Source organism: Hetaerina americana, unplaced genomic scaffold (genome assembly GCF_022747635.1).
Source record: "Hetaerina americana unplaced genomic scaffold, ioHetAmer1.1.p SCAF_1, whole genome shotgun sequence".
Lineage (NCBI taxonomy): Eukaryota > Metazoa > Arthropoda > Insecta > Odonata > Calopterygidae > Hetaerina > Hetaerina americana.
In genome coordinates, this window is record NW_027286069.1 from 109,579,206 (window position 1) to 109,601,060 (window position 21,855).

At 44.3% G+C, this 21,855-nt stretch overlaps 1 protein-coding gene across 1 annotated transcript in view; it reads left to right on the forward strand.

Annotated features, from left to right (window-relative positions):
* LOC139695054 (uncharacterized) overlaps positions 1-21,522 on the forward strand; it is a gene marked incomplete at its 3' end in the record, with an annotated part of 79,497 nt that extends 57,975 nt beyond the window's left edge. Inside the window, exons 2-6 of the mRNA XM_071593698.1 lie at positions 1,447-1,521; positions 7,426-7,683; positions 8,247-8,594; positions 13,391-13,606; positions 21,406-21,522. Coding sequence (XP_071449799.1) covers positions 1,447-1,521; positions 7,426-7,683; positions 8,247-8,594; positions 13,391-13,606; positions 21,406-21,522 — 1,014 coding nt within the window. The remainder of the gene's footprint in view (positions 1-1,446; positions 1,522-7,425; positions 7,684-8,246; positions 8,595-13,390; positions 13,607-21,405) is intronic.
* Positions 21,523-21,855: the final 333 nt, after the last annotated feature.

A 21,855-nucleotide genomic window follows, 5' to 3' on the forward strand; every position in this document is an offset into this window, starting at 1 on the left:
TCCTCGCAATGGAAGCGACTTCGGGGCCCCGAGGTGAGGGCCAGGGGAGTTGGAGGGCCGTCGTGCTCTATGACGTTCGGGGGGAAGAGGAAACAGCGACCGCGCCCTTTGACTTGTCTCCCCCCGCCGGCCATCACAAGCATCCTCGAACATTTTATTAGAGGTCGACCTGGCTCTGTCGTCACCCATTCATCGGTCACTCACTGAGGGAATGCGTTAGGTATCGAGCGGCGGGCAGAACGTCGAGGGAGACCTCGTTTCTTCGGCAAGGCGATAAACCCAGATGCCCTTAGATGTGTAATAACTCTTTTAAAGGAATCTTGTCCCTTGTAACATTCAAGTGATAAAAGGCACAAAATCTTGCTTTAATGTTGATCGTGCACCAATTTAGTTCGTTTAATATATTTATAATGGGCGCATTGGGTTGTAAGGCGTATCAGTTGTTGGCGCACCCAAACACATCTATCACCTGCACAACAACCAATACTTCCCGGCAGTTGTCCACCGTTATTTTTACGGGAAGACGTTTGCAAACATTTTGTCCTTCTTTAATGCTGGTGATGTTTCAGAGGAATATGGCCAAGTCCAGTAACTCGGAATCATCTGCGGGACCTGAAATTATTTAGTCTTGTGCTAATGTTTTCTAGGGAACTCATGGAATGGCGAACGGCCTCTTCATCGAAAATGTGCTCAACTAATATACTGCTTGCCGTAGCTTTCGTTTGAGGGACATGACATTCGCAAGCGATAAGTCAAAAAGATAAAAAATTAAATATTCATCGGGGAAAGGTTTGTAGGAAACTGGTGAAGTGAACAAAAATATTTGACATGAATGAGAAAAATTTGAACCATATCAACGGCAATAAATACGAAATTGGGAACCCTCAAATGTTGCTTTGGGATTGCTCGATAATTCTACAAATTCTATTACCGTAAGAATAGGGACGAAAGCGAGGCAAACCTCGTGCTTGCTGTCAGTCAGTTAGGCAAAGGAGCGGCAAGAATATCGTGAGCTTAGTCATTATTATTATTGGTAATCTACTGCTTAAGGTAGGTTTTGGATGTACAAAGCTTATACAACTGTATGACGATGCATTTTATCTCCTAACAAAGTACAAGATGACATCCTGCACTACAGTTAGTCCCGTACTTTCTATAATGGCAACTTATTCAAAGCGGAATTCGGGCACAATGAACGCTAAGTTTTAAAATGAAATTTATGACGTTAAAACTATGGAGGGGAGAGAGATAAGATCGATGGAGTCAGATGTTGAAAATATCAAAAAGAGTAGGCTTTCAGATTTTGATAAATAATATCCAAATTTTTTACTTGGGTGCTTGATATTTTGTGTCATTTATTCTATACATCTGTTCCGACCATGCTATTTAGAGGCCTTTATATTTTCTTGATGATTTCTTCAACACCCACTGTATTTCTCTTTCCAGTGCTGGGAGAACTGCGAGCTTCTGCAGTCCAACTACGCCGTCTGGGGAGCCATGTGCTCGGAGAAAGGCATTTGCGTGAGTGACGGGGATATATACCCTGATATTTAGTCCATTGATATTTCTTATTGAAACCATTGGGACGGCATTGGCGATGCCATGAGGATGCGTGAAGTGTTGGCGATAATGGTTGCTGCATATGTCGGAACTGTTCCTTCGAAAAGTAAAAGAAACTTATCCCCTGTAACTGTCAATTTCTTTCTTTAGTGCCTATTGTTTAATTTGTTTCAATGTCTTGTACTCAATTGTGTTTCTTTCAAGGTATCGTTAATGTTCTAATTCTGTTCTAAAAGAAGAAATAATCACTACCAGTAGCTGGGCATTTAGGCTTATGATAATTGCGCAGGCTTAATGTCATGGTCGCTGATATATCGTAAATTATCCATCTTTATCAAAATAATTTAAACTCTATTACTAAGATACTTAATAAAAGGGAAAAATGAAGGGAAGATCCTATGAGGAATAACAAGAGACATGTACATATGATAAAGTAAGAAGGACATAACATAGAGAAGCAAAAACAGGAGAGGAGAGAATAAACTCGGAATAGAGAAGAATTGATGGCTGTAGTAAACCAATCTTAGGATTTATAAGTCCGAGTGTCATTTAAGTGTACACTTCCCGGTCACCATTCCAGCCACCAAGGCTACTAACGCGTGCCGAATTCTTCTACGTACTCTCTATGTCGTCAGCCGTCCTCACTTTTATATCCGCCTCGGAAGTTTACACGCTCTGTTCGCGAGCATTTCCGCTTTCTCCCCGGGAGATCTCGCCACATTATATCCGGAGTGGCGATAACCGGGTTCAGCCACCGAGGGGCCCGAAGCCTCCTGCAGGCCTTCCACATGCCGTTGATGCCCTCTTTACCGTCCTCCGAGATAACCTCCTCCCGCGCATGCGTCTCCCAGTGATCCGTGCGGACTTACCGGAGGGCGCTTTCGGCCGCTTTGTTCAGCTCTGAAAGCTACCGCCGAAGACCTTGGGTCCGGTGTCGTTGCCATAGACGCCGGACACTGTACCAGCGTGTTGTGATACACCGAACCGTCGAAGGAGGTGGAATACGATGGCATGACCTCCACGTTTTCTTCCGAGGAATCTCGTTAGTTACCGCCGCGGAAAGGTGGGCGACCATCTGATTGGCCACTTCCACGAATGTTGGCGGCGGCGGGTCCTTAGGTGACAATCCTCCGACGACAAGCCGTCGAAAGGATTTCCAATTGGCGGACGGCAGGTCAAGGTGACGTGAAGAACACCTGAGGAGCGCTCGCCTTCCCACCAGTAGCAGCATGGGATTATGGTCAGATGACAGTTCGAGGCACGGGTACATGCTCTGGGTCGTTTGGATACCGTGAGCAATTGCGATATCTGGGGCGTACCCCATCACGTGCGTCTGTGTCGTCGGACCCAGAATGACCAGCCCCTCCTAGGTCAGCCAGATCTCGCAGGGCATCTTCTCCCTGATTGGAGGACTGCGAATGCCAAGTGGGACACTTGGTATTCAAGTACCCCAGAATGATTGCATCCCATGTCTTCCTTGGAGGAAAGTATAGGGAAGAGACTCGGAGTCATCCTCCCTGGGTCTAGATATCCACCGAGACGGACTCTGCGGGTGAATGAGGAATCATCGACATGCTCGGTTCTCGATGGAGTTGTGGACGAGTGTTGCCGCACCTCCAGATCAATGGCTCATTTGAACTTGAAGTTCCCTGTCTTCCCGGGAGATGGTCCAACTGGAAATTCTTCGGACGCCAAAATGGTCTGATATGCGTATCGTTGATGGCGGTGGGGACTGCATTTTTCTCCTGGAAGAAAACCCGCAGCTCTCCATGCCGGCGAAGAACACCGTTTGCATTTTACTGCGCAAGGAAGATGGTTCGTGTAGCCATGTTTGATTGATGAAACCGTCCCGCTGCTTACTAGTTCCTCCAGGAGCGGGTGGAGTAGCTGGCCCTCTCTCTGACATGACTCACATGACGCCGGAGAATTTTGGTGATGGTCGCAACTGTCTCCTTAAGTTCCCGGTCTTTGCCTTCCTCTTGGGGAGGGAAATAGATCCCTCCGGAAAGGACTTGACCCTGGAAAGGACCGGTACATGTTTGGCCATAGGCGTACACGTTCTGCGCCCGGATCGGTTTCTGCCGTTGTTCCGGGCGTATTTAGGCCATCGCGCTCCGTCTCCGGCACTGCGATGTAGGAGGTGGCAGTTGCTTCTGTGGTGGTTACTGGAGCCTACTTTGTCGGTTATTTTTCTTCTTTTTCTACGCAATTGGTTCCTCTGCCGACGACAAGAGGTCTAAAACCTAAATCCCCGATGGGAGAACCTCCCGACGCGATGGACGGCTTAGGCAACTTTCCGGGTGCAGTGGTTTCTTGCACTGTGACCTCAGCGTTTTGAGAGGTCTGGACAGCTCGTGACGGCGCCTCCTTTTCCTACTCCTTAGAAGGCCCGCGCAGTACTGTGGAGACCGGCGCTGATGGTGCTATCGCTGCGCTTGAAGAAGGTTTTGTCCTCATTATCTTCTTGTGCTTTACCACCGCGAAGCACTCAGCGTCCTTCTGTGCTGATTTTTATCCTCGCTCTGCCCCTTTCTCGTCACCCGAGGGCGCGGAAGATGATGATACTGAAGATACTGGTGGTACCGACATCCTCCTCGTCGCCTTTTTCCCGCCTGTGGCCTTCGTTATCTCCTGATCTTGCGAAAGACCAATAGTCGAAGCGATCGCCTGATCGCAATCCTTTGATGCCGGTTTGGAGACACTCTCGGCTGGGTCGTCGGTATCCCTTCCCCAAGAGGCAGCTGAAGGTTCTTCTTAGGAATTAATTCCTTAAAGGCAGTAAATTCCCTGAAGAAGCAAGTCCTGCGGTGCCCTACCCTCGTCACCTGGGCAACCACGGGCGCTGAGTTACTAGATGATGGCATCGTTCGCTCTCGAACGGATCTTCTCTGTTGATATTTTTTAAATATTGGCTTGACATTGGCTACTTTTTAGTTCTTCGGTACTGTGCGATATTTTATGGATTTATTAAATATTATTTCCAAATAAAGAGCTATTTCTAATGACATCGTTATGAACACGCGAGCAGGTATTTAATCAGGGGCTGGCGATATGCTTGGACTATAAGTTGGCATGTAATTATTATAGGAGGGATTGCGATTTCAGACTCAGGATTATTGAAGCGATCGGGTGGTGACTCGTATTGCTCTTGTAAATGATTATTAAAAACGCAATGAAAGTAGTTGGATATTATACTAATTTTTTGTAAACTTTTGTAATATTTTTGTCCATTGCTATTTAAGAATGGCACTGTCGACTAATATCGATGAACCTCCTATAATGATGCTTATTTGCGGGTAATGCATTTCAACGTTTCAAAATCCTAGCACCGAGGTAAAGTGCCGGAATCATTGTGTCTTGGGTAGAGTACAGTTTTCAGGGAAAAATATGGAGAATACACAAAATAATTAGTTCTATTCATGTTTCTGATATGCCTCTTCTTACTCCGCCATTGTCTGAGTTTGCTAAACGAATTCAACGTTCCTTGGAGATATAATCTGAGAATAAGTAGGAAAGGCGAAAGAAAGACTACCGGCCTTCGAATTCAGGATGGCAGCCCCTGATGGCAGCTGCGTCTACGAAGGGGCTCCGTATTGACTCAATCAGCCAATCACTCAACTTTCCTTCCGACGCTTTATTCCTGGTTCGGCAGGCGAGGCTTTCTCCGCCGTCAATTTCAATTCCGGTCGCCGCGACTGCGGGGGCGGCCGGGTGGGGGCGGCTGGGCGGGGACCCCTCCTCCATCCTTATTTTCCCGAAAGGAGTGACGAGGAGTGGGATTTGCGGTTATCGGGTTTGAGGCTTCTTTTGACAGATTCGCCGGGGAACGTCTTTTGTGAAAAACCAAAGAATAGCATGGAATCGGTTTGAGCGGAAAGAAATAGTTTTAAAATGCAAAGTCACTTTGACCGAAAAAACAATTCTTACTAATTATTTGCTTTCCATGATGGTATGCTCGAATCATAAAGTTAAAATTACATCATTAACCTCCTCCAACTAATTATGTTTGTAGTTATACTACAACACACTCAGCGCTATATTATTTTATAGTCAATTGTTTGAGCCCAAGTCCCAGCGAAATATTCCGTTTTTCGATTAACGAGTTGTTAACAAAATGAAGCTAATTTATTTTCTAAGTGATGAAACTGGGCAGACTGATTGACTCATTCGCTCTTTTTTGACTTAACTCGGAATGCCGAGTGGTTACCAAAATCGAAAACTGCTCGCCGAGAAAAGGCGTTGATCAGAGACTTTTGCAATATCTAGGGAAGCATGTCGAGGAAAATAATTAGCAATGATATTTCAAATAAGGTGATAGTGGGTAACATTTTGGGCAAAAGTCTAGAAGGTTAGAACTGTTAGATGGAGCAGATATAGCGGAGGCGGGTTGCTGTTTCAGGTCGCGATGGAAATGAAAATATCGGATAAAAGGGGGAGAGGCGACGGCGGATGCAATCGGTTTCCGGGTGGTGTGAAGGTTGGTAGATAAAACGAAGAAACCAATTAAGGGAATAGTGCATGGCAAAAAATGTTTGCCCACGTGATAGTTAATATGTACTAGTTTATGCTGAACCGTAAAATGCCCATCATCTGTGTGTAGACTATGTACGATGATCATGATATATTGGTGTCACGTACTTGGTACTTGAATCGCCTTCCAGCTGACACCAATGCCATGTGTGAGCCATGTTGCGGGAACCTCAAATTGGCCTCCTCACAGCCTGAGCCCATGCCCATTGGGATTTCTCTGGGACATTTTGCAGCAGCAGGAATCGAACCCCGGACACCCGAGGTGTAAGCTGATGAATTGGACCAACAGATGCCCGTAATTGCATCAACCCAATCCCCGTAGAAATACAAGGGAACTTGCAAAATAAACGGAAGCTTGAAGGGTATTGAAATAGTGCGGTGGTGCTACTGGCTTCCCACTCAGAGGTCCCGGGTTAAAATCCCGGCGTTGTTGAATATTTTTCAGTGGTATCTCGATCCCTACTTGAGGTGCTTCGTGGAGGGCACTTTGAGTGAGTACGCCGTCCGTCGGATGGGACGTTAAACTGTGGAACTTCTTGGCGCCTTTCGTAAAGAGTAGGCTAATGCCGACGCCGTGTTTCTCTCCACTCTTCATCCTTTCCTGTCCATCCTTATTGGCGCAAATGACCGCAGCTGTCGTTCGCCTACCATAAATACCACTACTACTACGGAAGATTGAATCAGAGAGATTCCTCCAATGAGTTCTTTAAACGATATTTTTTTTTGAGAAAAACAGAATCATAAATGAAATATGGCCCAAATATGAGCCAATTTGTACTTTAAAAATATCCATTTGGGGTATTACACGATTTCATTATTCCTTACTCCTTTAATACGTTCATCTAAAAACATGTGCCTGCTCATTATTATTTTGATTTTTGGTTATTTTTTAAAAATGTCCATTTCATAAACAAACTTTTTTTCAATCTCTCGAAGGGTCCAATGTTTTCATCTTTGCTTCCATGTTCACGTCGGCCTTCTCGCTTTGTTGCACCATGGGCTCGCGTGAGTTTGGCAATTACAACACTTTTCAGGGTCGTCACAGTTTTGGTCAATGAAATCACCCAAATAATTTCTTTCTTATTTCTTATTTAAATGGAAATTTTCAGATCTGAAACAGGAGAACCAAATTAGATAACTCCCTTTCATATTATGTATGTATTTGCACTTTCTTTACCTAAACGAGTTTGCAAGTAAAATTACTCATGGAACAACAAGTTAGAGTTCTTGTTCGTGTGCCTCTTTCATTTCTGAGGTTGGGTTTAAATCCTTCTCGAGTCACTGTATTTAAAGTGTTGAGCTTACCTTTGGCGCCTCCGGCGGTCTCTCGATCAGTTTCCAGGCTGCCAGCAGGCGTGCTCGTTCCACCAGGAAGAGGAGAGGTGGGGCGGCGAGAATCGACAGATGGTGCCGGTGGTGCACACCAGAGGCCATCAGGTGGTGCAAGTGGTGGTGATGACCTCGGAGGGGGGAAGTGCCCTCGTCTTCGTCCGGTGGCCCGCGCGACCCTCCCGCCCTCCCCGGAGCGCCAACGTCGTCTACGTTTTGATGACCAGGGCGCAGGGCGCCGCCTCTTGGATGCAGGTCACGCAGGTCTGTCGGCCTTTTTTTCCTCCTCCAAAGAATATTTGGTCCATTGCCCATGCTATTCCTCTCTTTCCCTTTGCCGCCATTCCTATGTTCATTCTCTATTATTCTTCCTATTTAGGGAGATTTCAACTAAAAAGCACATACATACAACTGGAAAAATTGATTTTTGAAATTCAGGCGGCGAAGGTGTTTCGTTAAGTGATAGACTGTATTTAAAAACGTGGCTATTTTTTGTGAGATCAGAACGTTGTGAAATTTCATTTGAGTCAATCCAAAATCCGCCTCCGACAAGTTATTATTTAATCTATTTGTCGGCTTAAGGTGAATCGAGGGGATAAGGACTGACCCTGTTCTAAGTCAAGCTTAGCACGGCACAAAGTGCATCTAAACCCTATATTATGGTGGTGACAGACTAATGCCAGTCGTAATTTCCATTGATGCCTCCATCTTTTTCAATCCTTGCAAACCCCGCGTTGAAAACTACATAGTATATCGCACGCGGAGGGCGACAGCTGCCCTTTATTGAGAGTGACAACTGCCCCTGACATTTTTCCTCCCTTTTCAAGACGGTGGACTTGGAGGCCCGCCTGGGAGACTCGCCGTCGGCGGCCCACCACCTGGACATCCGCGTGCTCGTGGTTGGCCCCGAGGGACTGGTGACCATTTACAGCCCCGCCGACGGACAGTCGCTTTCGAGCCCGTCCCCCACGCCCGCCACCCTTCACCCCCGGGCTCTCTCGTCGCCCCCTCCGGACCGGCCATCCCCCCGGGACGCCCCCCAGGGCGAGGGACAAGCCGGGGGGCAAGGGGGCTGGCCCCTGATCATCCGGGAGGCGGTGACATCTCCGCTGGACGACGCCCAGCTCGCCCTTCTCTTCCCCACCGCCTCTGCGGACCAGGTCGTCGCTAGGCAGGTCAGTAGCCGCATCTTGGTCTCATCTATATCTATGTTCTCCCTGTAACCCATCTCGAGGACGTGTGGCAGGGGGTGTTTGGTCACCAGCCATACTACAATTTTTACATACTACAATACTTCCAAAAACAAATGACACTCTGCGATCCACCGGAAGGGTAAGTAAAAGGGGGGCGAATGAACGTACAATGAACTTGTACTATTCATACAGCATCCACACACACTGCGAGTTATACACAGTATCGTACAATTATGATCATGTTAGTAAACACTGACTACACTAAGAAGACAAATAAGAAAACGTAATAAAAGGGCGGACTAACATGCAAAGCAGTCGTGGATTAACATAGCATTCAACTCATGTAAGATGGACAATTCCAAATGATGTTTATCTAAAGATTTATTTAATTGCACGACACCCCACCACCCAAACCAAAGGGACAAGGCTAGTGGCTTTAGGTAGCTCTCCGTTAATCGAGTTTTTGTTGCGAATAGGGTGCACGAAATAGGAATACTTAAAGGTACTACTTTCGATGTATAGCTTTCGATCATTACTCAGCTATTTTCTAATAGAAACGGTATGTTATCACCTTTATCGTGTTAAGTATAAAGAAATCTCTTTCATGTAATAACCCATTTTTGGATTTTCAACGGGTACCCGCATGGACTACGACCTTGGCGTGGTGGAAGGACTTGTGCATTTTGATTATTCTTAGGGTTGTAGTAGCGGGAGCAATGATAATTGCTCCTGGTATCCAAACAAAAGTTATTCCACGCAGCGTATGTTCCTCAGTGAGGTGGCTGCAAAGGCATCTGACCACAGTGGGGCGGCCATTGAGTTATAATGTCATGTTAAAAGTACTATTGAGGAAGGTAACGGGAAACCACATCAATTATGATTGCCAAGACTTTAATGATGGACAGTATAGAGAAATATGAGTCCTGGCACATACTGGACTCGGTGCAATCGGCCGTTAGTCTTTCCCGGCAGCGGGAGAGGCAAAGCTTCCGCGGTCGTCATCCCACGAAACCCTTGCAAGGGAAAATCGGCAGCAGCAGGACAGAAGACGCAGGAGAAGAAGACCAAATTAGTTAGAATAGGAACGTGGAATGTTAGGACAATGATGAGGAGAGGGATACTGGAGAATGTTATGCGAGAGATGGAAAGGGGAAATATAGATATTTTAGGTATATGCGAGGTGAGATAGAAGGATAGCAGGGATTACTGGAGTGATAATTATAGAATAATATACAGCGGCGGGGACGAGAGCCAACGAGGGGTGGCCATAATATTAAATAAAGAGGTAGGAAGAAGCGTAGTCAACATAGATCAGGCGACAGATAGAATATTACTAGCAGAGATAAAAACAGAACCGACGAACTTGGTCATTTTTCAGGTATACATGCCACCGAGCAACCATGAGGAGGAAGAGGCCGATAGAATATACGATCAGTTAGAGGACATAATCGCGTGTGCTCCTGCAGGGAAATATTTGATAGTGATGGGGAATTGGAATGCGACGGCAGGCGAAGGAAGAGATGGTGTTTTGGTAAGTTACTACGGTTTAGGCACGAGGAATGACCGCGGGGAGAAAGAAATAAAGTGCTGCCTTAAATAGTGCTTAATCGGAAGCGACTGTTGGTTCACACACCACAACAGGTGTAGATATAAATGGAGAATATGCAGGGTTTTAAAAATATATCAGTCGGACTCTTATTATGGCCCGGCACAGATTTAGGAATAGCGCGATTTAATTTGCAGTTTCCCAGTAGTGAATACCGATTCAGATCATATTTCGGCAATAATGATTTGTAACACACTATAGCAAGATAGAGACAGTTTATGATGTATATAAATGTAGAAGCATTAACCAGAAGGAAAAAAGAGGAATATCAGCTAGCTATAGAAACATTATGGCTGAGGATAAGAAGATTGGAACCAGAGCATCCGCTAGCGCTTAGTTGCTGGAAGATGGAATCGTTCGCTCTCAATGGGGGTTCATTACTGCGTTTATGGGCTGAATTTATTAAATAAAATTTCCTTATGTCGTTAAGGGTTTATTACACCGAAGTAAAAGGAAGAAAAGAGCAAATGAATATGAAGATCGGCGTGGGAATAAACGGGGGAAAGTTGAAACCTCGACAGTGATCAGACGCATTCAGCGCATTGCAAGGTCATGGAATGATTGCAAAGGAAGAGTGGAATTGCTGCATTAAACATTAATGTTAAACCATTTCAGGAAGTAAGAAGGTAAAATTTTTGCATGCAAGCAAAGATAGCCGCGGGAAAATATTAATTGAACCAGAAAAAATTCAAGAGAGATGGAAGGAATATATAGAAGAACTGTGTGGTGAAAACAATTGACCAGTAGGGTTATACATAGAAAGAGAATGAAGTAGATGAGGATAGCTTAGGTCCAGGCTTAGTTGATAGTGAGATAGAGAGTACTTTAAAAAAATTTAAATCAAATGAGGACGTGGGGAGGACCACAGTCCTATGAAAATACGAAAAGGTTTAGGAAAATGTGGGGGGAAGAGTCTATATGTACTGATTCATAGCATCTATAAAGAAGGAATCTGGCCGAAGGACTTTGTGAAATCAATGTTACTTCCTATTTCGAAAAAAGTAAAGGCTACTTTATGTGAGGACTACAGAACAATAAGCTTGCTTTCGCACGCAGCTTAAGTGGTTCTCAGGATCATCAATAAGAGGTTGGAGAGCAAAACAAATGATTACTTAGGGGATATTCAGTTTGGTTTCAGGAAAGGGAGAGGCACGTGTGATGCTACTGCAGTAACAAGAGCGCTAATAGAGAGTAATATAGAACACAGTCAGGATCTATTTGTGTGTTTCGTATTGTCTATTTGTCGTTGTCATCATATTGTATTGTCTATTTGTCAGGATATATTTGTAGATTTAGATAAGACGCTTGATATACTAAATTGGGTAGAATTAATTCATATATTACAGAAAATAGGAATAAATAAGAGGGAAAGGAGGCTAATCCGCAACCTGTACATGTCTCAGACTGCTCAGGTGCGAGTGGGGAACGGGGAGTCCGGATGGGCAGTGTTAGGAAGAGGTGTAAGGCAGGATTGTCCATAATCACCAGTGCTGTTCAACGTATATGTGGAGGAAATAATTAAATATGCATGGGAATAACTGGAGACAGGAATGAAAGTCGGCGGAAAATTTACAAAATCAATTAGGTTTGCGGATGACCAAGCTTTAGCTTGTTAATCAGCCAATGGAATGCAAGGATTGCTGAGTACATTGAAAAGATAATGCGATACGTGTGCCATGAGAATAAATATAAATAAAACGAAGGTTATCTGATTATCCAGAAAGAGCAAGGCGAAGTTAAATATGAAAATATGAGTTCATAGAATAGAGCAGTTAGAACAGTTATCCAACCTCGGATATAAGTATTCCTGCCCGAGAGGGTCAAAGTAATAGTGACTGAAGAGGTACGATCGCGTTACGCAAAGAAGTTTTCTTGAGGAATTGGGAGTTGATGACTTTGGAATGGAGCGTAGTTATGTTCGGCGCGGAAACGTGGTCACTCAAGCAGGATGATAGAAATAGATTGGAGGCTTTTGAAATGTGGGGAAGGATGGAGAAGTTGAAGTAGACAAAAGAAAACAAATGAGGACGTGGTAAGCGTGGTAGGTAAGGAGAGGTGATAATAGGAAGAAATCCTAAGGAGGCAGGAAAAATGGATTAAGGGGGTATTGACCGGCAAGGGGATGTTAAAGATTGTAACAGAGGGGAGAAGGTTAGGCAAACGAGGAAGGGGCAGGGTTGGGTAGGAATGCTGGATGGAATGAAGGGAGGAATGAACTACACAGAGATGAAGAGGGGTTTATTGTATTGTGAGTTGTTAGGTTGATTTTTTTAGGAGAGGCAAGTATACTATATACTATTAAACCGTTGTGCAGGCCGTGTCTATCTAGAACCCAACAAAATAGGTAGTAATCCTATAATTATAGTAATAATGCATGTTGTTAAGAGTACATGTTTATATTTTTTTGACCAGTGGCTGTATTTGTTAATTGTTACCCATTGGGCACGTTTAATTTTATATAATTAACGTGATTACAGAAAACCTCGTGTGTATGGTTTAAGATTAAGGGCAAAGAATAAGGTCATGGCCGAAATCACGACCTCAACGTTGATTGTTTTGTCCTTTTACTCAATGCGTGACATTGTCGTCACCCAAAAACAGATGGATATTGACAGATCAGCGGGAAATATTTTTTGTAAGTGTAACAGAGCTATCTTGTAATAGGAAGTAAAATGCTGGTTATCATCAAGGCATCTTTTGAACGAAACTTTCGAAAATCCTACTTATATTAAAATATCGATGGCCGGATATGAGATCTTAAGCGGCCGTTGCACATGAGAAACAAAGTGTTATTATGATCTAAACATCAAGGAAATATTTCGCGTTAATTCATCAAATTGAAGTTATTTTTTAATGCTACTCGTGAATTCATTATATATTGCTACTAATTTTCAAATTTTGCCACAAGCATGCTGTATACAAGTGAAAGGTTTTCGGCCTTTATGAATGCAAATCAAGAATAAGTATTGCATGGGAAAACATTTGCTTTTTCTTTGAATGATTGCAAATCCGATACCAATACTCGCACATTGCATCGCACCCACATATTACATTGAACTAGATGGTCCATGTCCCCTCGATCAATTAATTCCACTTGTCGTCCATTTGGCGCGATCAACCCTATTTTGCACCCGCATGACCTCTCTTTCTTCTCGTTCCTTCTGGTCAACAGCAGCAGCCTCCCTCCGGACCTTGGGTGCTGCACGAGATGTCCCTCATCCACCAGAGGGTGCTAGTGATAGCGGAGGTGTCGTGGGAAGCGAGGAGGGGCGGAGGGGTGTACCTGGTCACGTGGGAAGTGGACGGAGGTGGGCTCAAGGGCAACCTTTTCACGCAGACAACCAGCGTCACCCTCTCCCTCTGGCCGCTCACGCTCTACCACATACAGGTGAGGACACCTTCGCGCGCTCAACTCTGGCCCGGGAAAGTAGTTGAGTGACCGGGGAGGGCTTTGGCAAAGAGCCTCTGGGACATGCGGGTCATTTGCGTGACCTCCGAAATGTATTTGTAGTTTTTAGGAGAGGTGACCGACAGCTGAGGTCACTTGCGCCATTAAGAATGGATGAATGGGAAAGGAAGAAGGGTTGAGAGAGAAACCCGGCGTCGACGTGAGCCTACTCTAAACGAAAGGCACCCAAGGGGTCAGACAATTTTAACATCTCATTCGACGGACTCACTCATAGTGCTCTCCTCAAAGCACCTCAAGTAGGGAACGGGATACCACTGAAAAATATCTACCGTCTCCAGAAGTCAAACATGGGCCCTCTGAGTAGGAAGCTAGTGCATTAGCTACCGCACCATTGCATTAGCCATATCGATTCAATAAAATCGTACATTTATGCTTCAGGGATTTTAAGGTGTTTTGACAGAGTAAACTGAGCACAATTAGTGAACATTTTGAAGAAGATAGCGGCAAAAAAGAGAGGCGGACGACCTATCCGGAACGTGTGGATGTCTCCGGATTGGGAAGTGAATTGAGAGTCGGTATTGGTGTTTCTAGGCAGGGGTTAAGTACCCTACGTCTATTATTTCCTTTCCTTTTCAATACACGCATATATGAGGCATGGGAAAGGTCGAAGTTTGGAGAGAGAGAAGATGGTAAACTCTTTAAATCAGTTTGATTTGTGGATAATAAAGCGTTACTAAGCGAGGTAGCCAAAGGGGTGCAACCTTTACGTAGCAAATTGCAGATTAAGTGCGATAAATATGGGCCAAGAATTGATCTTAAAAACAACGACAACGGGATCCTCAAGCTATAGGAAGGCTGAGAAAAATATTAAATTTGGAAGTCACACAGGAAGATGGGTGGAACAGTTCACCTGTTTGGGCGCTGGTTTCGATGAGGGTGGAAGATTGTTGGGGCCATTAAAATGAGAGTTGCGTCAGGGAAAGAAGTAAGACTGGTGGAACCGTAAACCTGTAGCGCAGCTTCTGCGGTTGAGAAACTTGGTCTTTGGGGATGGAGGATTAGTAATGGCTTATTGGAGGATTTTGAAATGCGGTATGGAGTGGAAAGGAGAAAATAGAGTGGACGGAAAAGAAATGAAGTGATGAAACTCTAGGCATGGTAGGGAAGAGAGAATGTAGGAAAGATGGGTGGAGGAAATACTGAGAAGAGATGGGATGCTAACTACAGTGACATGTGGAGGGAGTAATGCTGGTAGAGCGAAGTAAAGGGAGGAAGTGAAAATGTATTTTGGATGGAGTAAAAAGCGTGACGCGCTAAAAGATGAGTTATTGTAATATGTAGCATGGGGTTCGAAGATCTTTTTGGTAAATTAGTTAGCACCGCTTGGAAGTACACTCGTGTCTAGTCCCATGGCCAATCAAAAACCCACACTCAGTCTATACTATTCGTATGTATACACTACCGCTGTTGATTTTTATATGCAATAATGACCCAGACATGGTACAAAATGCAGCAGAGAACATTCACGATTCTTTCAAATGTTGTGCTTTCGCGATCACCATTGTCACCGGAAAGGAGAAGATGACTCCACGGGTAGAGGGAGGGGATTTGATGGGAAAATGTTAGGAAGGGAAGTGTGCGAAAAGGGGGGACTATATGGTCAAGTGAGAAACATTTCAACTAGGGTCAGAGCTAGTTTATAGGAGCCAAATGAACTTCACTTCGAGAGGGGTTTGCGCTCTCTAGTGGTGAGTCAAAGGGGAATATAGAGGTGATTATCACAGCGTAAGAACAGTTTCTCTTGAGGAATGCGTTTTAGGGAGCTGCTGGAAAGATTGATGCGGGGGGGAAAATTTCTGGAGACGTGATGATTTTATCTGCGGATATTAAAGGGGATGCTGTCCGTAGGATGGACAAACTTTGCATTTCAGTTGATGAACTAAATTGTGGGTGTGTGTGTAAATATTTGTGTGAAAGTCTCACGAATGTGAAATGTGAATGATAAAGTAAACTAAGATAGCTCTAGCGAAAAAACTCAGAAACACAAAAGAAACTCACCAATTCCGAAATTTTGGTGACCCTACCACCAAATGGAGTGAAGGAACGTATACGAGCATACACTCGTAAATACATGTGTGTGCGTGCGTGTGTGTGTAAAACAACGGGATTATGCCTCGCTGGATTTAAAGAACAGATTATTTTACAGTAATGCGTTCTTATTATCCCAATATTTTGAATTGAAATGAAATTTAGTTGCAACGAGATAGTATTTGGATATTTCAGTCAACAGAATACTACCCCGGGCTAGAGAGTACCATATATATTAGCTTCTATATGGTATTCACTTGAAACTTTCCTACATATTTGATATTCCTGTTTGCTGACCCGAAGTACCTCCTATTTGTGCAATTGTTTTAAAGAGGAGCCTCCTACTCCATTTGATCGTCGTATAGGAAAGAGAGAGTGAAATTCAGTAGAATGTAATGCAGCGGAAATGGCTTATTTTGAATTCGACAGTTACGTCGTTTCAATTCTGGATGTCAGAGCTCTTTGAAATTGAAGACGGGCGACCCTTTCCGAGAGCTGGAAGACGGCCACCCTCCCTCGGCACGATCAAACCCTCGCACCCTTGCACCGTGTGCGCCGAGGTGAACAGTCAGGGTCAGCGCCCATTGACCCCTCACCCCCCGCGCCCTTTTCACGCTCGGGTCGCTGCTGCCCTCCCAGCCGCCCTTCCTTAACGACGCCCCTCTCGACCGGCCCCCCTCTCATGCCTTATTCATCCGCGCCCCCCGCAAGGGGCGCCGGGGGATGGTCCATCCCCTTCCCCCCTCCATCTTTATTTCATTTCATCGCGAACCGTAAGGGATTCGATGAATAAGCAATGAACGCCCAACATCTCCTCATCGATGTACGACTTCGAAATTGCTAACACGTCGACTTCTTTCTCTCAATTTTCGACGGATCTCGATTTAATTGTCGATTAACTCTCCGAATAAATTATTTTGGAGAACCTGGGGTGTGAAATAAATAAGACAGCGTGGGCAAATCAAACATGAAGCAAACAGCGATTGCTGCCCCGCTATTTCATCCCCAGCCAAAACCCTGCTCCGTTCGAGTAGATTCGAAATCACTCGTTGTCCACGAGTGCCATTGGCAGGCCGTAGGGTGGATTAGTCCTTCGAGAGGGCGAAATTATTCTTCGAAGGCGTCAAGGGTTTCGCTGCGGCCACTGGTGCCCTCGGCTTTTCATGAGGAGGCCGTGTCGAATGGGGCGTTCTTTGGCGCCGTACCGACTCCAATCGCTTTACCTTCAAACTGCCACTTCGGAGTAGAGATTAGCACCGGTACATGAAAATATGCACTTTGGGAACCGAGGTATCCGTAATATGCCGTCTTATAGGAACCCGGTATATTTATAAGATTTCTGCTTTGTCGGCCGATATATATAACTATATATATATATGTTATATTATATATACATATATATACATATATTTTTTAAGGTAATCTACCGGTTAAGGTAGGTTTTTGGATGGACACAACTACCAAACAAACATTTTATTACTCGAAACAAAACACAAAATCCATCATCCTACTCTATATCAGGTCCCTCTTCATCTCTGAGTACTTTCTTCCTCTCTTCATCCCGTCCAACATACCTATCCTGTTCCTTCCCTTATTCTTTTGCCCAACTTTCTCCCCTCTATTACAGTCTTCAACATCCCACTGCCGGTCAATACCCCCTTCATCCACTTTTCCTGCCTCCATAGGATTTCTCCCAACAAACCCCTCTCTTCGCCCACCATACCAAGTACTTCCTCGTTAGTTTTCTTCTCTTTCCATTTCACCTTCTCCATTCTTCTCCACACCCACATTTCAAAACCCTCCAGTCTACGCCTATCCTCCTGCTTCAATGACCACGTTTCCGCACCGTATATAGTTACGCTCCATATCAAAGTTTTTACGAGTCTTTTCTTAACATCCCTACTCAACGTCCATGTCATAAACTCCCTCCTCCTTGTGAAAGCCTCTTTGCCTAGCGCAATTCTTCTCCTTACGTTCCTACTATTTTGACCGTGTTGGTCCAAAACACTACCGAGATACGTAAACTGTTCTACCTGCTCTAGTTTTTGCCCTCCTATTTTAATGTTTAGCTTAGCCTTTTTCTAGATAATGGGCAACCCTGCCTTACACCTCTTCCTAACACTGCCCATCCGGACTCCCCATTTCCCACCCGCACCTGAGCAGTCTGAGACATGTACAGGTTGCGGATTAGCCTCCTTTTCCTCCAATCTATTCCTATTTTCTGCATTATAATCATTAGTTTTCCCCAGTTCACTCTATCAAAAGCTTTTTCGAAATCTACGAAACAGGCAAATACCTCCTGGTTGTGTTCTATATTCCTCTCAATTAATAATCTCATTACTGCAATGGCATCACGCGTACCTCTCCCCTTCCTAAACCCAAACTGATCATCCCCTAAGTAATCATTTGCCCTACTCTCTATCCTTTTGTTTATGATCCTGAGAACAACTTTAGCTGTGTGGGATATCAAACTTATCGTCCTGTAGTCCTCACATGATGTAGTCTTCACCTTTTTCGGAATAGGAACTAAAACTAATCTCACAAAGTCTTCCGGCCAGATTCCTTCCTCATAAATATTACGAATCAGCCTATATAGCCTCTTCCTCCCACATTTTCCTAAACATTTTAATAGTTCCGCGGGAATGTTGTCCTTCCCCAAGGTCTTATTTAGTTTCATCTCCCTTAATGCCCTTTCTATCTCATTGTCTAGTATGCCTGGACCTAAGCTATCTTCCTCTATGTCATGTTCATTTTCTATGTCTAACTTTGTTGGTCTAAGCTCTTTACTATACAGTTCTTCTATATATACCTTCCATCTCTCTTGGATCTTCCCAGCGTCAACTATTACCTTACCTGCCTTATCTCTAACTGCTATCGTTGATCTCCCTTTCTTACTTCCCGATAAAGATTTAACTTTGCTGTACCGCGCACCGATTTCACCCTTCCTCTGCAGGCTTTCCATACCCTCGCACTGCGTCTTCCACCATGCTTCTTTTGCTTTATTTGTTACCCGCCTCAATTTATTGTTCAATTCTTTGTACTTCATTTGGCCTAATTCTGTATTTACATTCATATATATATATATTTATAATATATATATATACATATATATATATATATATATATATATATATATATATATATATATATATATATATATATATGTGTTTATCTTTCTTATTATACTTGTATGCTCAATGAGATTCTGTCCTTGATGGTATTCACCAAATGCTCGTCAAAAATCCGATATGTTTTCAAATTTACTTTACTTTGATCATTATTTTGATCCTACCTTTGATGGAAGTTTCTCATTGCCTGAGCGTAAACTAACTACTTATACATTATCGTACACTATTTTCACTATAGAGGTTATACGAGGTCTGTCCAATTCATACGCGAACTGAGGCAGAAAACTTTATTTTGCAAAATTTAGTATGCACCGATTTTATCCGCTTCACTTTACTCTCCATTCGTTGCTTTTCACTTATTCCATCTACCTTTCCGCTGCTTAAAGCTTTTCAGTTTTCTCGTCGTTTCTGGCTTTATTGTGTCCATATCTTCCCAGTGATTTCCCCTAATCACATTTTTGTATTTTGGGAATAGGAAAAAGTCGCATGGGGCGAGATCTGGCGAGTAAGGGGGATGATCAAGGATAGTGAATGAATTTTTTACCAGAAACTGGCGAACAATCAATGCTGAATATGCAGGTGTATTGTGTCATGGTGAAGGATCCATCCATCTCCTTGAGTCAAATTTTGTCGCACACGACGCACGCGACCCCTCAAATGCTTGAGAAATGTAAGGTAGAACTCAGCATTTACCGTATGTCCTTCAGGAAGAAATCTATGATGAACAGCACCTTCGAAATCAAAGAAAAGCAGTAGCATGACTTTGATTTTCGATATGTTTTTTCTTGATTTTTCTGTTTGATTTAATTCTTTCGAAAACAGATATTTTCTTCAGAGTATTGTCACCGTAAAAAGCTGTCGACATTTCAGTAATTTATTGATTACTTTTACGGTACTTCATTAAAAACTTGATATTGATTCGCTGCTCCGTGATTTTGTCAATTTCCATTTTCGACAAACAGTAAAAACAAGGACGACAGAAACTAACATAACTGGCACCATACGCACAGCTCGACGATCCGCCAAGCACAGATGGCTCATTGGGTCTCAGGCAACTAGCACCGCTAGTGCGCGAGGAATTAGTCCGCATCATGGCTGCTGGATTGTACCAGTTCGCGTATTTATTGGATAGACCTCGTATGTTTAGGTGTTCAGTTTTCACTTCTCGTTTTCTTCTTTCACGTAGCTTTCAGACTGTCGTGAACTCGCTCGCTGGCAAATATCTAAACTTGTTTCATGAGGCATTTCCTCGGAAGGAGAAAGGAAAAATCGAATGAGTGAGGTTATTCCTCCTTGATCTGACTGTATTTGAGTCTGAGAAAAATACAACAGACCAACCGGAAAATGTAAAAAACTAAAATACAAAAAAAATTTCCAGATTTTCGGAAAATAATAAAAGGAAGGAAGTGGCCGGATTATTTGGAAAATGATATTGAAAACCTTCCGAAAACGATGATGTGAGACTTCAGTCTTTTAGAAAGGAACGGCATTATTAAACTTTCTTACCGTGTGAACTATAAGCACTCCATATTGCTTCAATCGATGTGATCTCTCCACGCGAAGGCCGATGAAATATTCCAATTTCATACTGACACGGGCAGATTTAGGCATCCCTTCTTCCCTCTCACAATTCTCAAGAATTAAAGGAACGGCACCATTAAGAAATCGCACAAAGAAAGTAAGGGCAATCTTAACTGCTTACGGCGAACAAAGGGCAATCGTATTGAATTGAGCGGCAGGTCCCGGGGCAATAGTTCTACTCGCCCCGAGACGTCTTTCTTGAAATGATATTTCTTTTACTCGTTTCCAAGGAATCATTTAAAATTACCTGGCATCCAAAAATGGAGTGGATTTCATTTTAACAAAATTGATGCGTACCTTTTAAATATTGCTTGCTTAAGCAATCTGGTCTGAATTAACCCCCCCTTCCATAAGCCGTCTCTGGAATTACGCGGTTAAGGACCGTGCCCCATCGTTCCCCGATTCCCGGTACGATCTCGCAGCAGGCGTGGGGACACTTCGTTTCCAGCGCTTGCTGCTCGATCGCCTCCGTGAACCGTGCAACCAATGACCACCGAACCGCAAGAATCCCTCATGTCTCAGCTTCCCTCGCCCTCATCTCCTGGCGACCGAACCCCTACGACCGCTCCCTCCCTCTCTCATTCGCTCATCCCCCATCATAGCCCACGGTCATCTTCATCTCCTCTGTTTCCTTCTGCCACTGATGCTACGAAAAGGCATTTATCGCAGAAACAGTGCAACGAAACGGATTCATCAAAACTTAAGTTAATATTAAGGGAGATTCCTTTGGCTCTTATAGGATATTTCCACTTTTTGCTGAAAATTCGATCGTAAGGACATTAAAATATTGTTAATTATTGAATTATGGAGAATGGTTAAAAAGAATTACTATCTATAATTACTGGTTTGATTGAAGCATAAAAATCCTTTTGTTTTCCGTAAATACCTCCTCGATACGCCGATTCGTATTTTACCTTGTTTGACTGTTTCTTATTCGTCGTGACATCATAGCCGCCGATATAATTCGCCTCACCTCTTCAGGTGGAGGTGGCATCCCGCACCCCAGGGGATCCACAGCCCCCGGACCGCAGCCAGGTGCTTCACCTGGACACCCGGAGGGCGGCGCCCGTGATGCTCGCCGACCCGCAGCAGGTGGTGCCGAAACACCTCGAGACGCTCCCGCCGGCGACGGCCCATGGCGGACGCAGGGCCGGAAAGTGGGCTGCACGGGAGGTTCTTGCCGGATCAGGGGCAGCCCTGGTTGTCGTGGTTCTTCTACTGGCGGCGTGGCGGTGGTGGGGCGCCCGGCCTTGCGCTCCCGCGTCGGCGGCCCCTTTGCCCGGGAGCAGAGAGGAGAATGGAGGAAAAGAGCCGCTCCGAGGTGGGACGAGTGACGGGTCATCTGGGCAATTCATACAAACACGTCACCTCTCCTCCCTACCTCAAACTGCCTCTTAAGGCATTTATATCTACATTTGGTTCACTTATTCT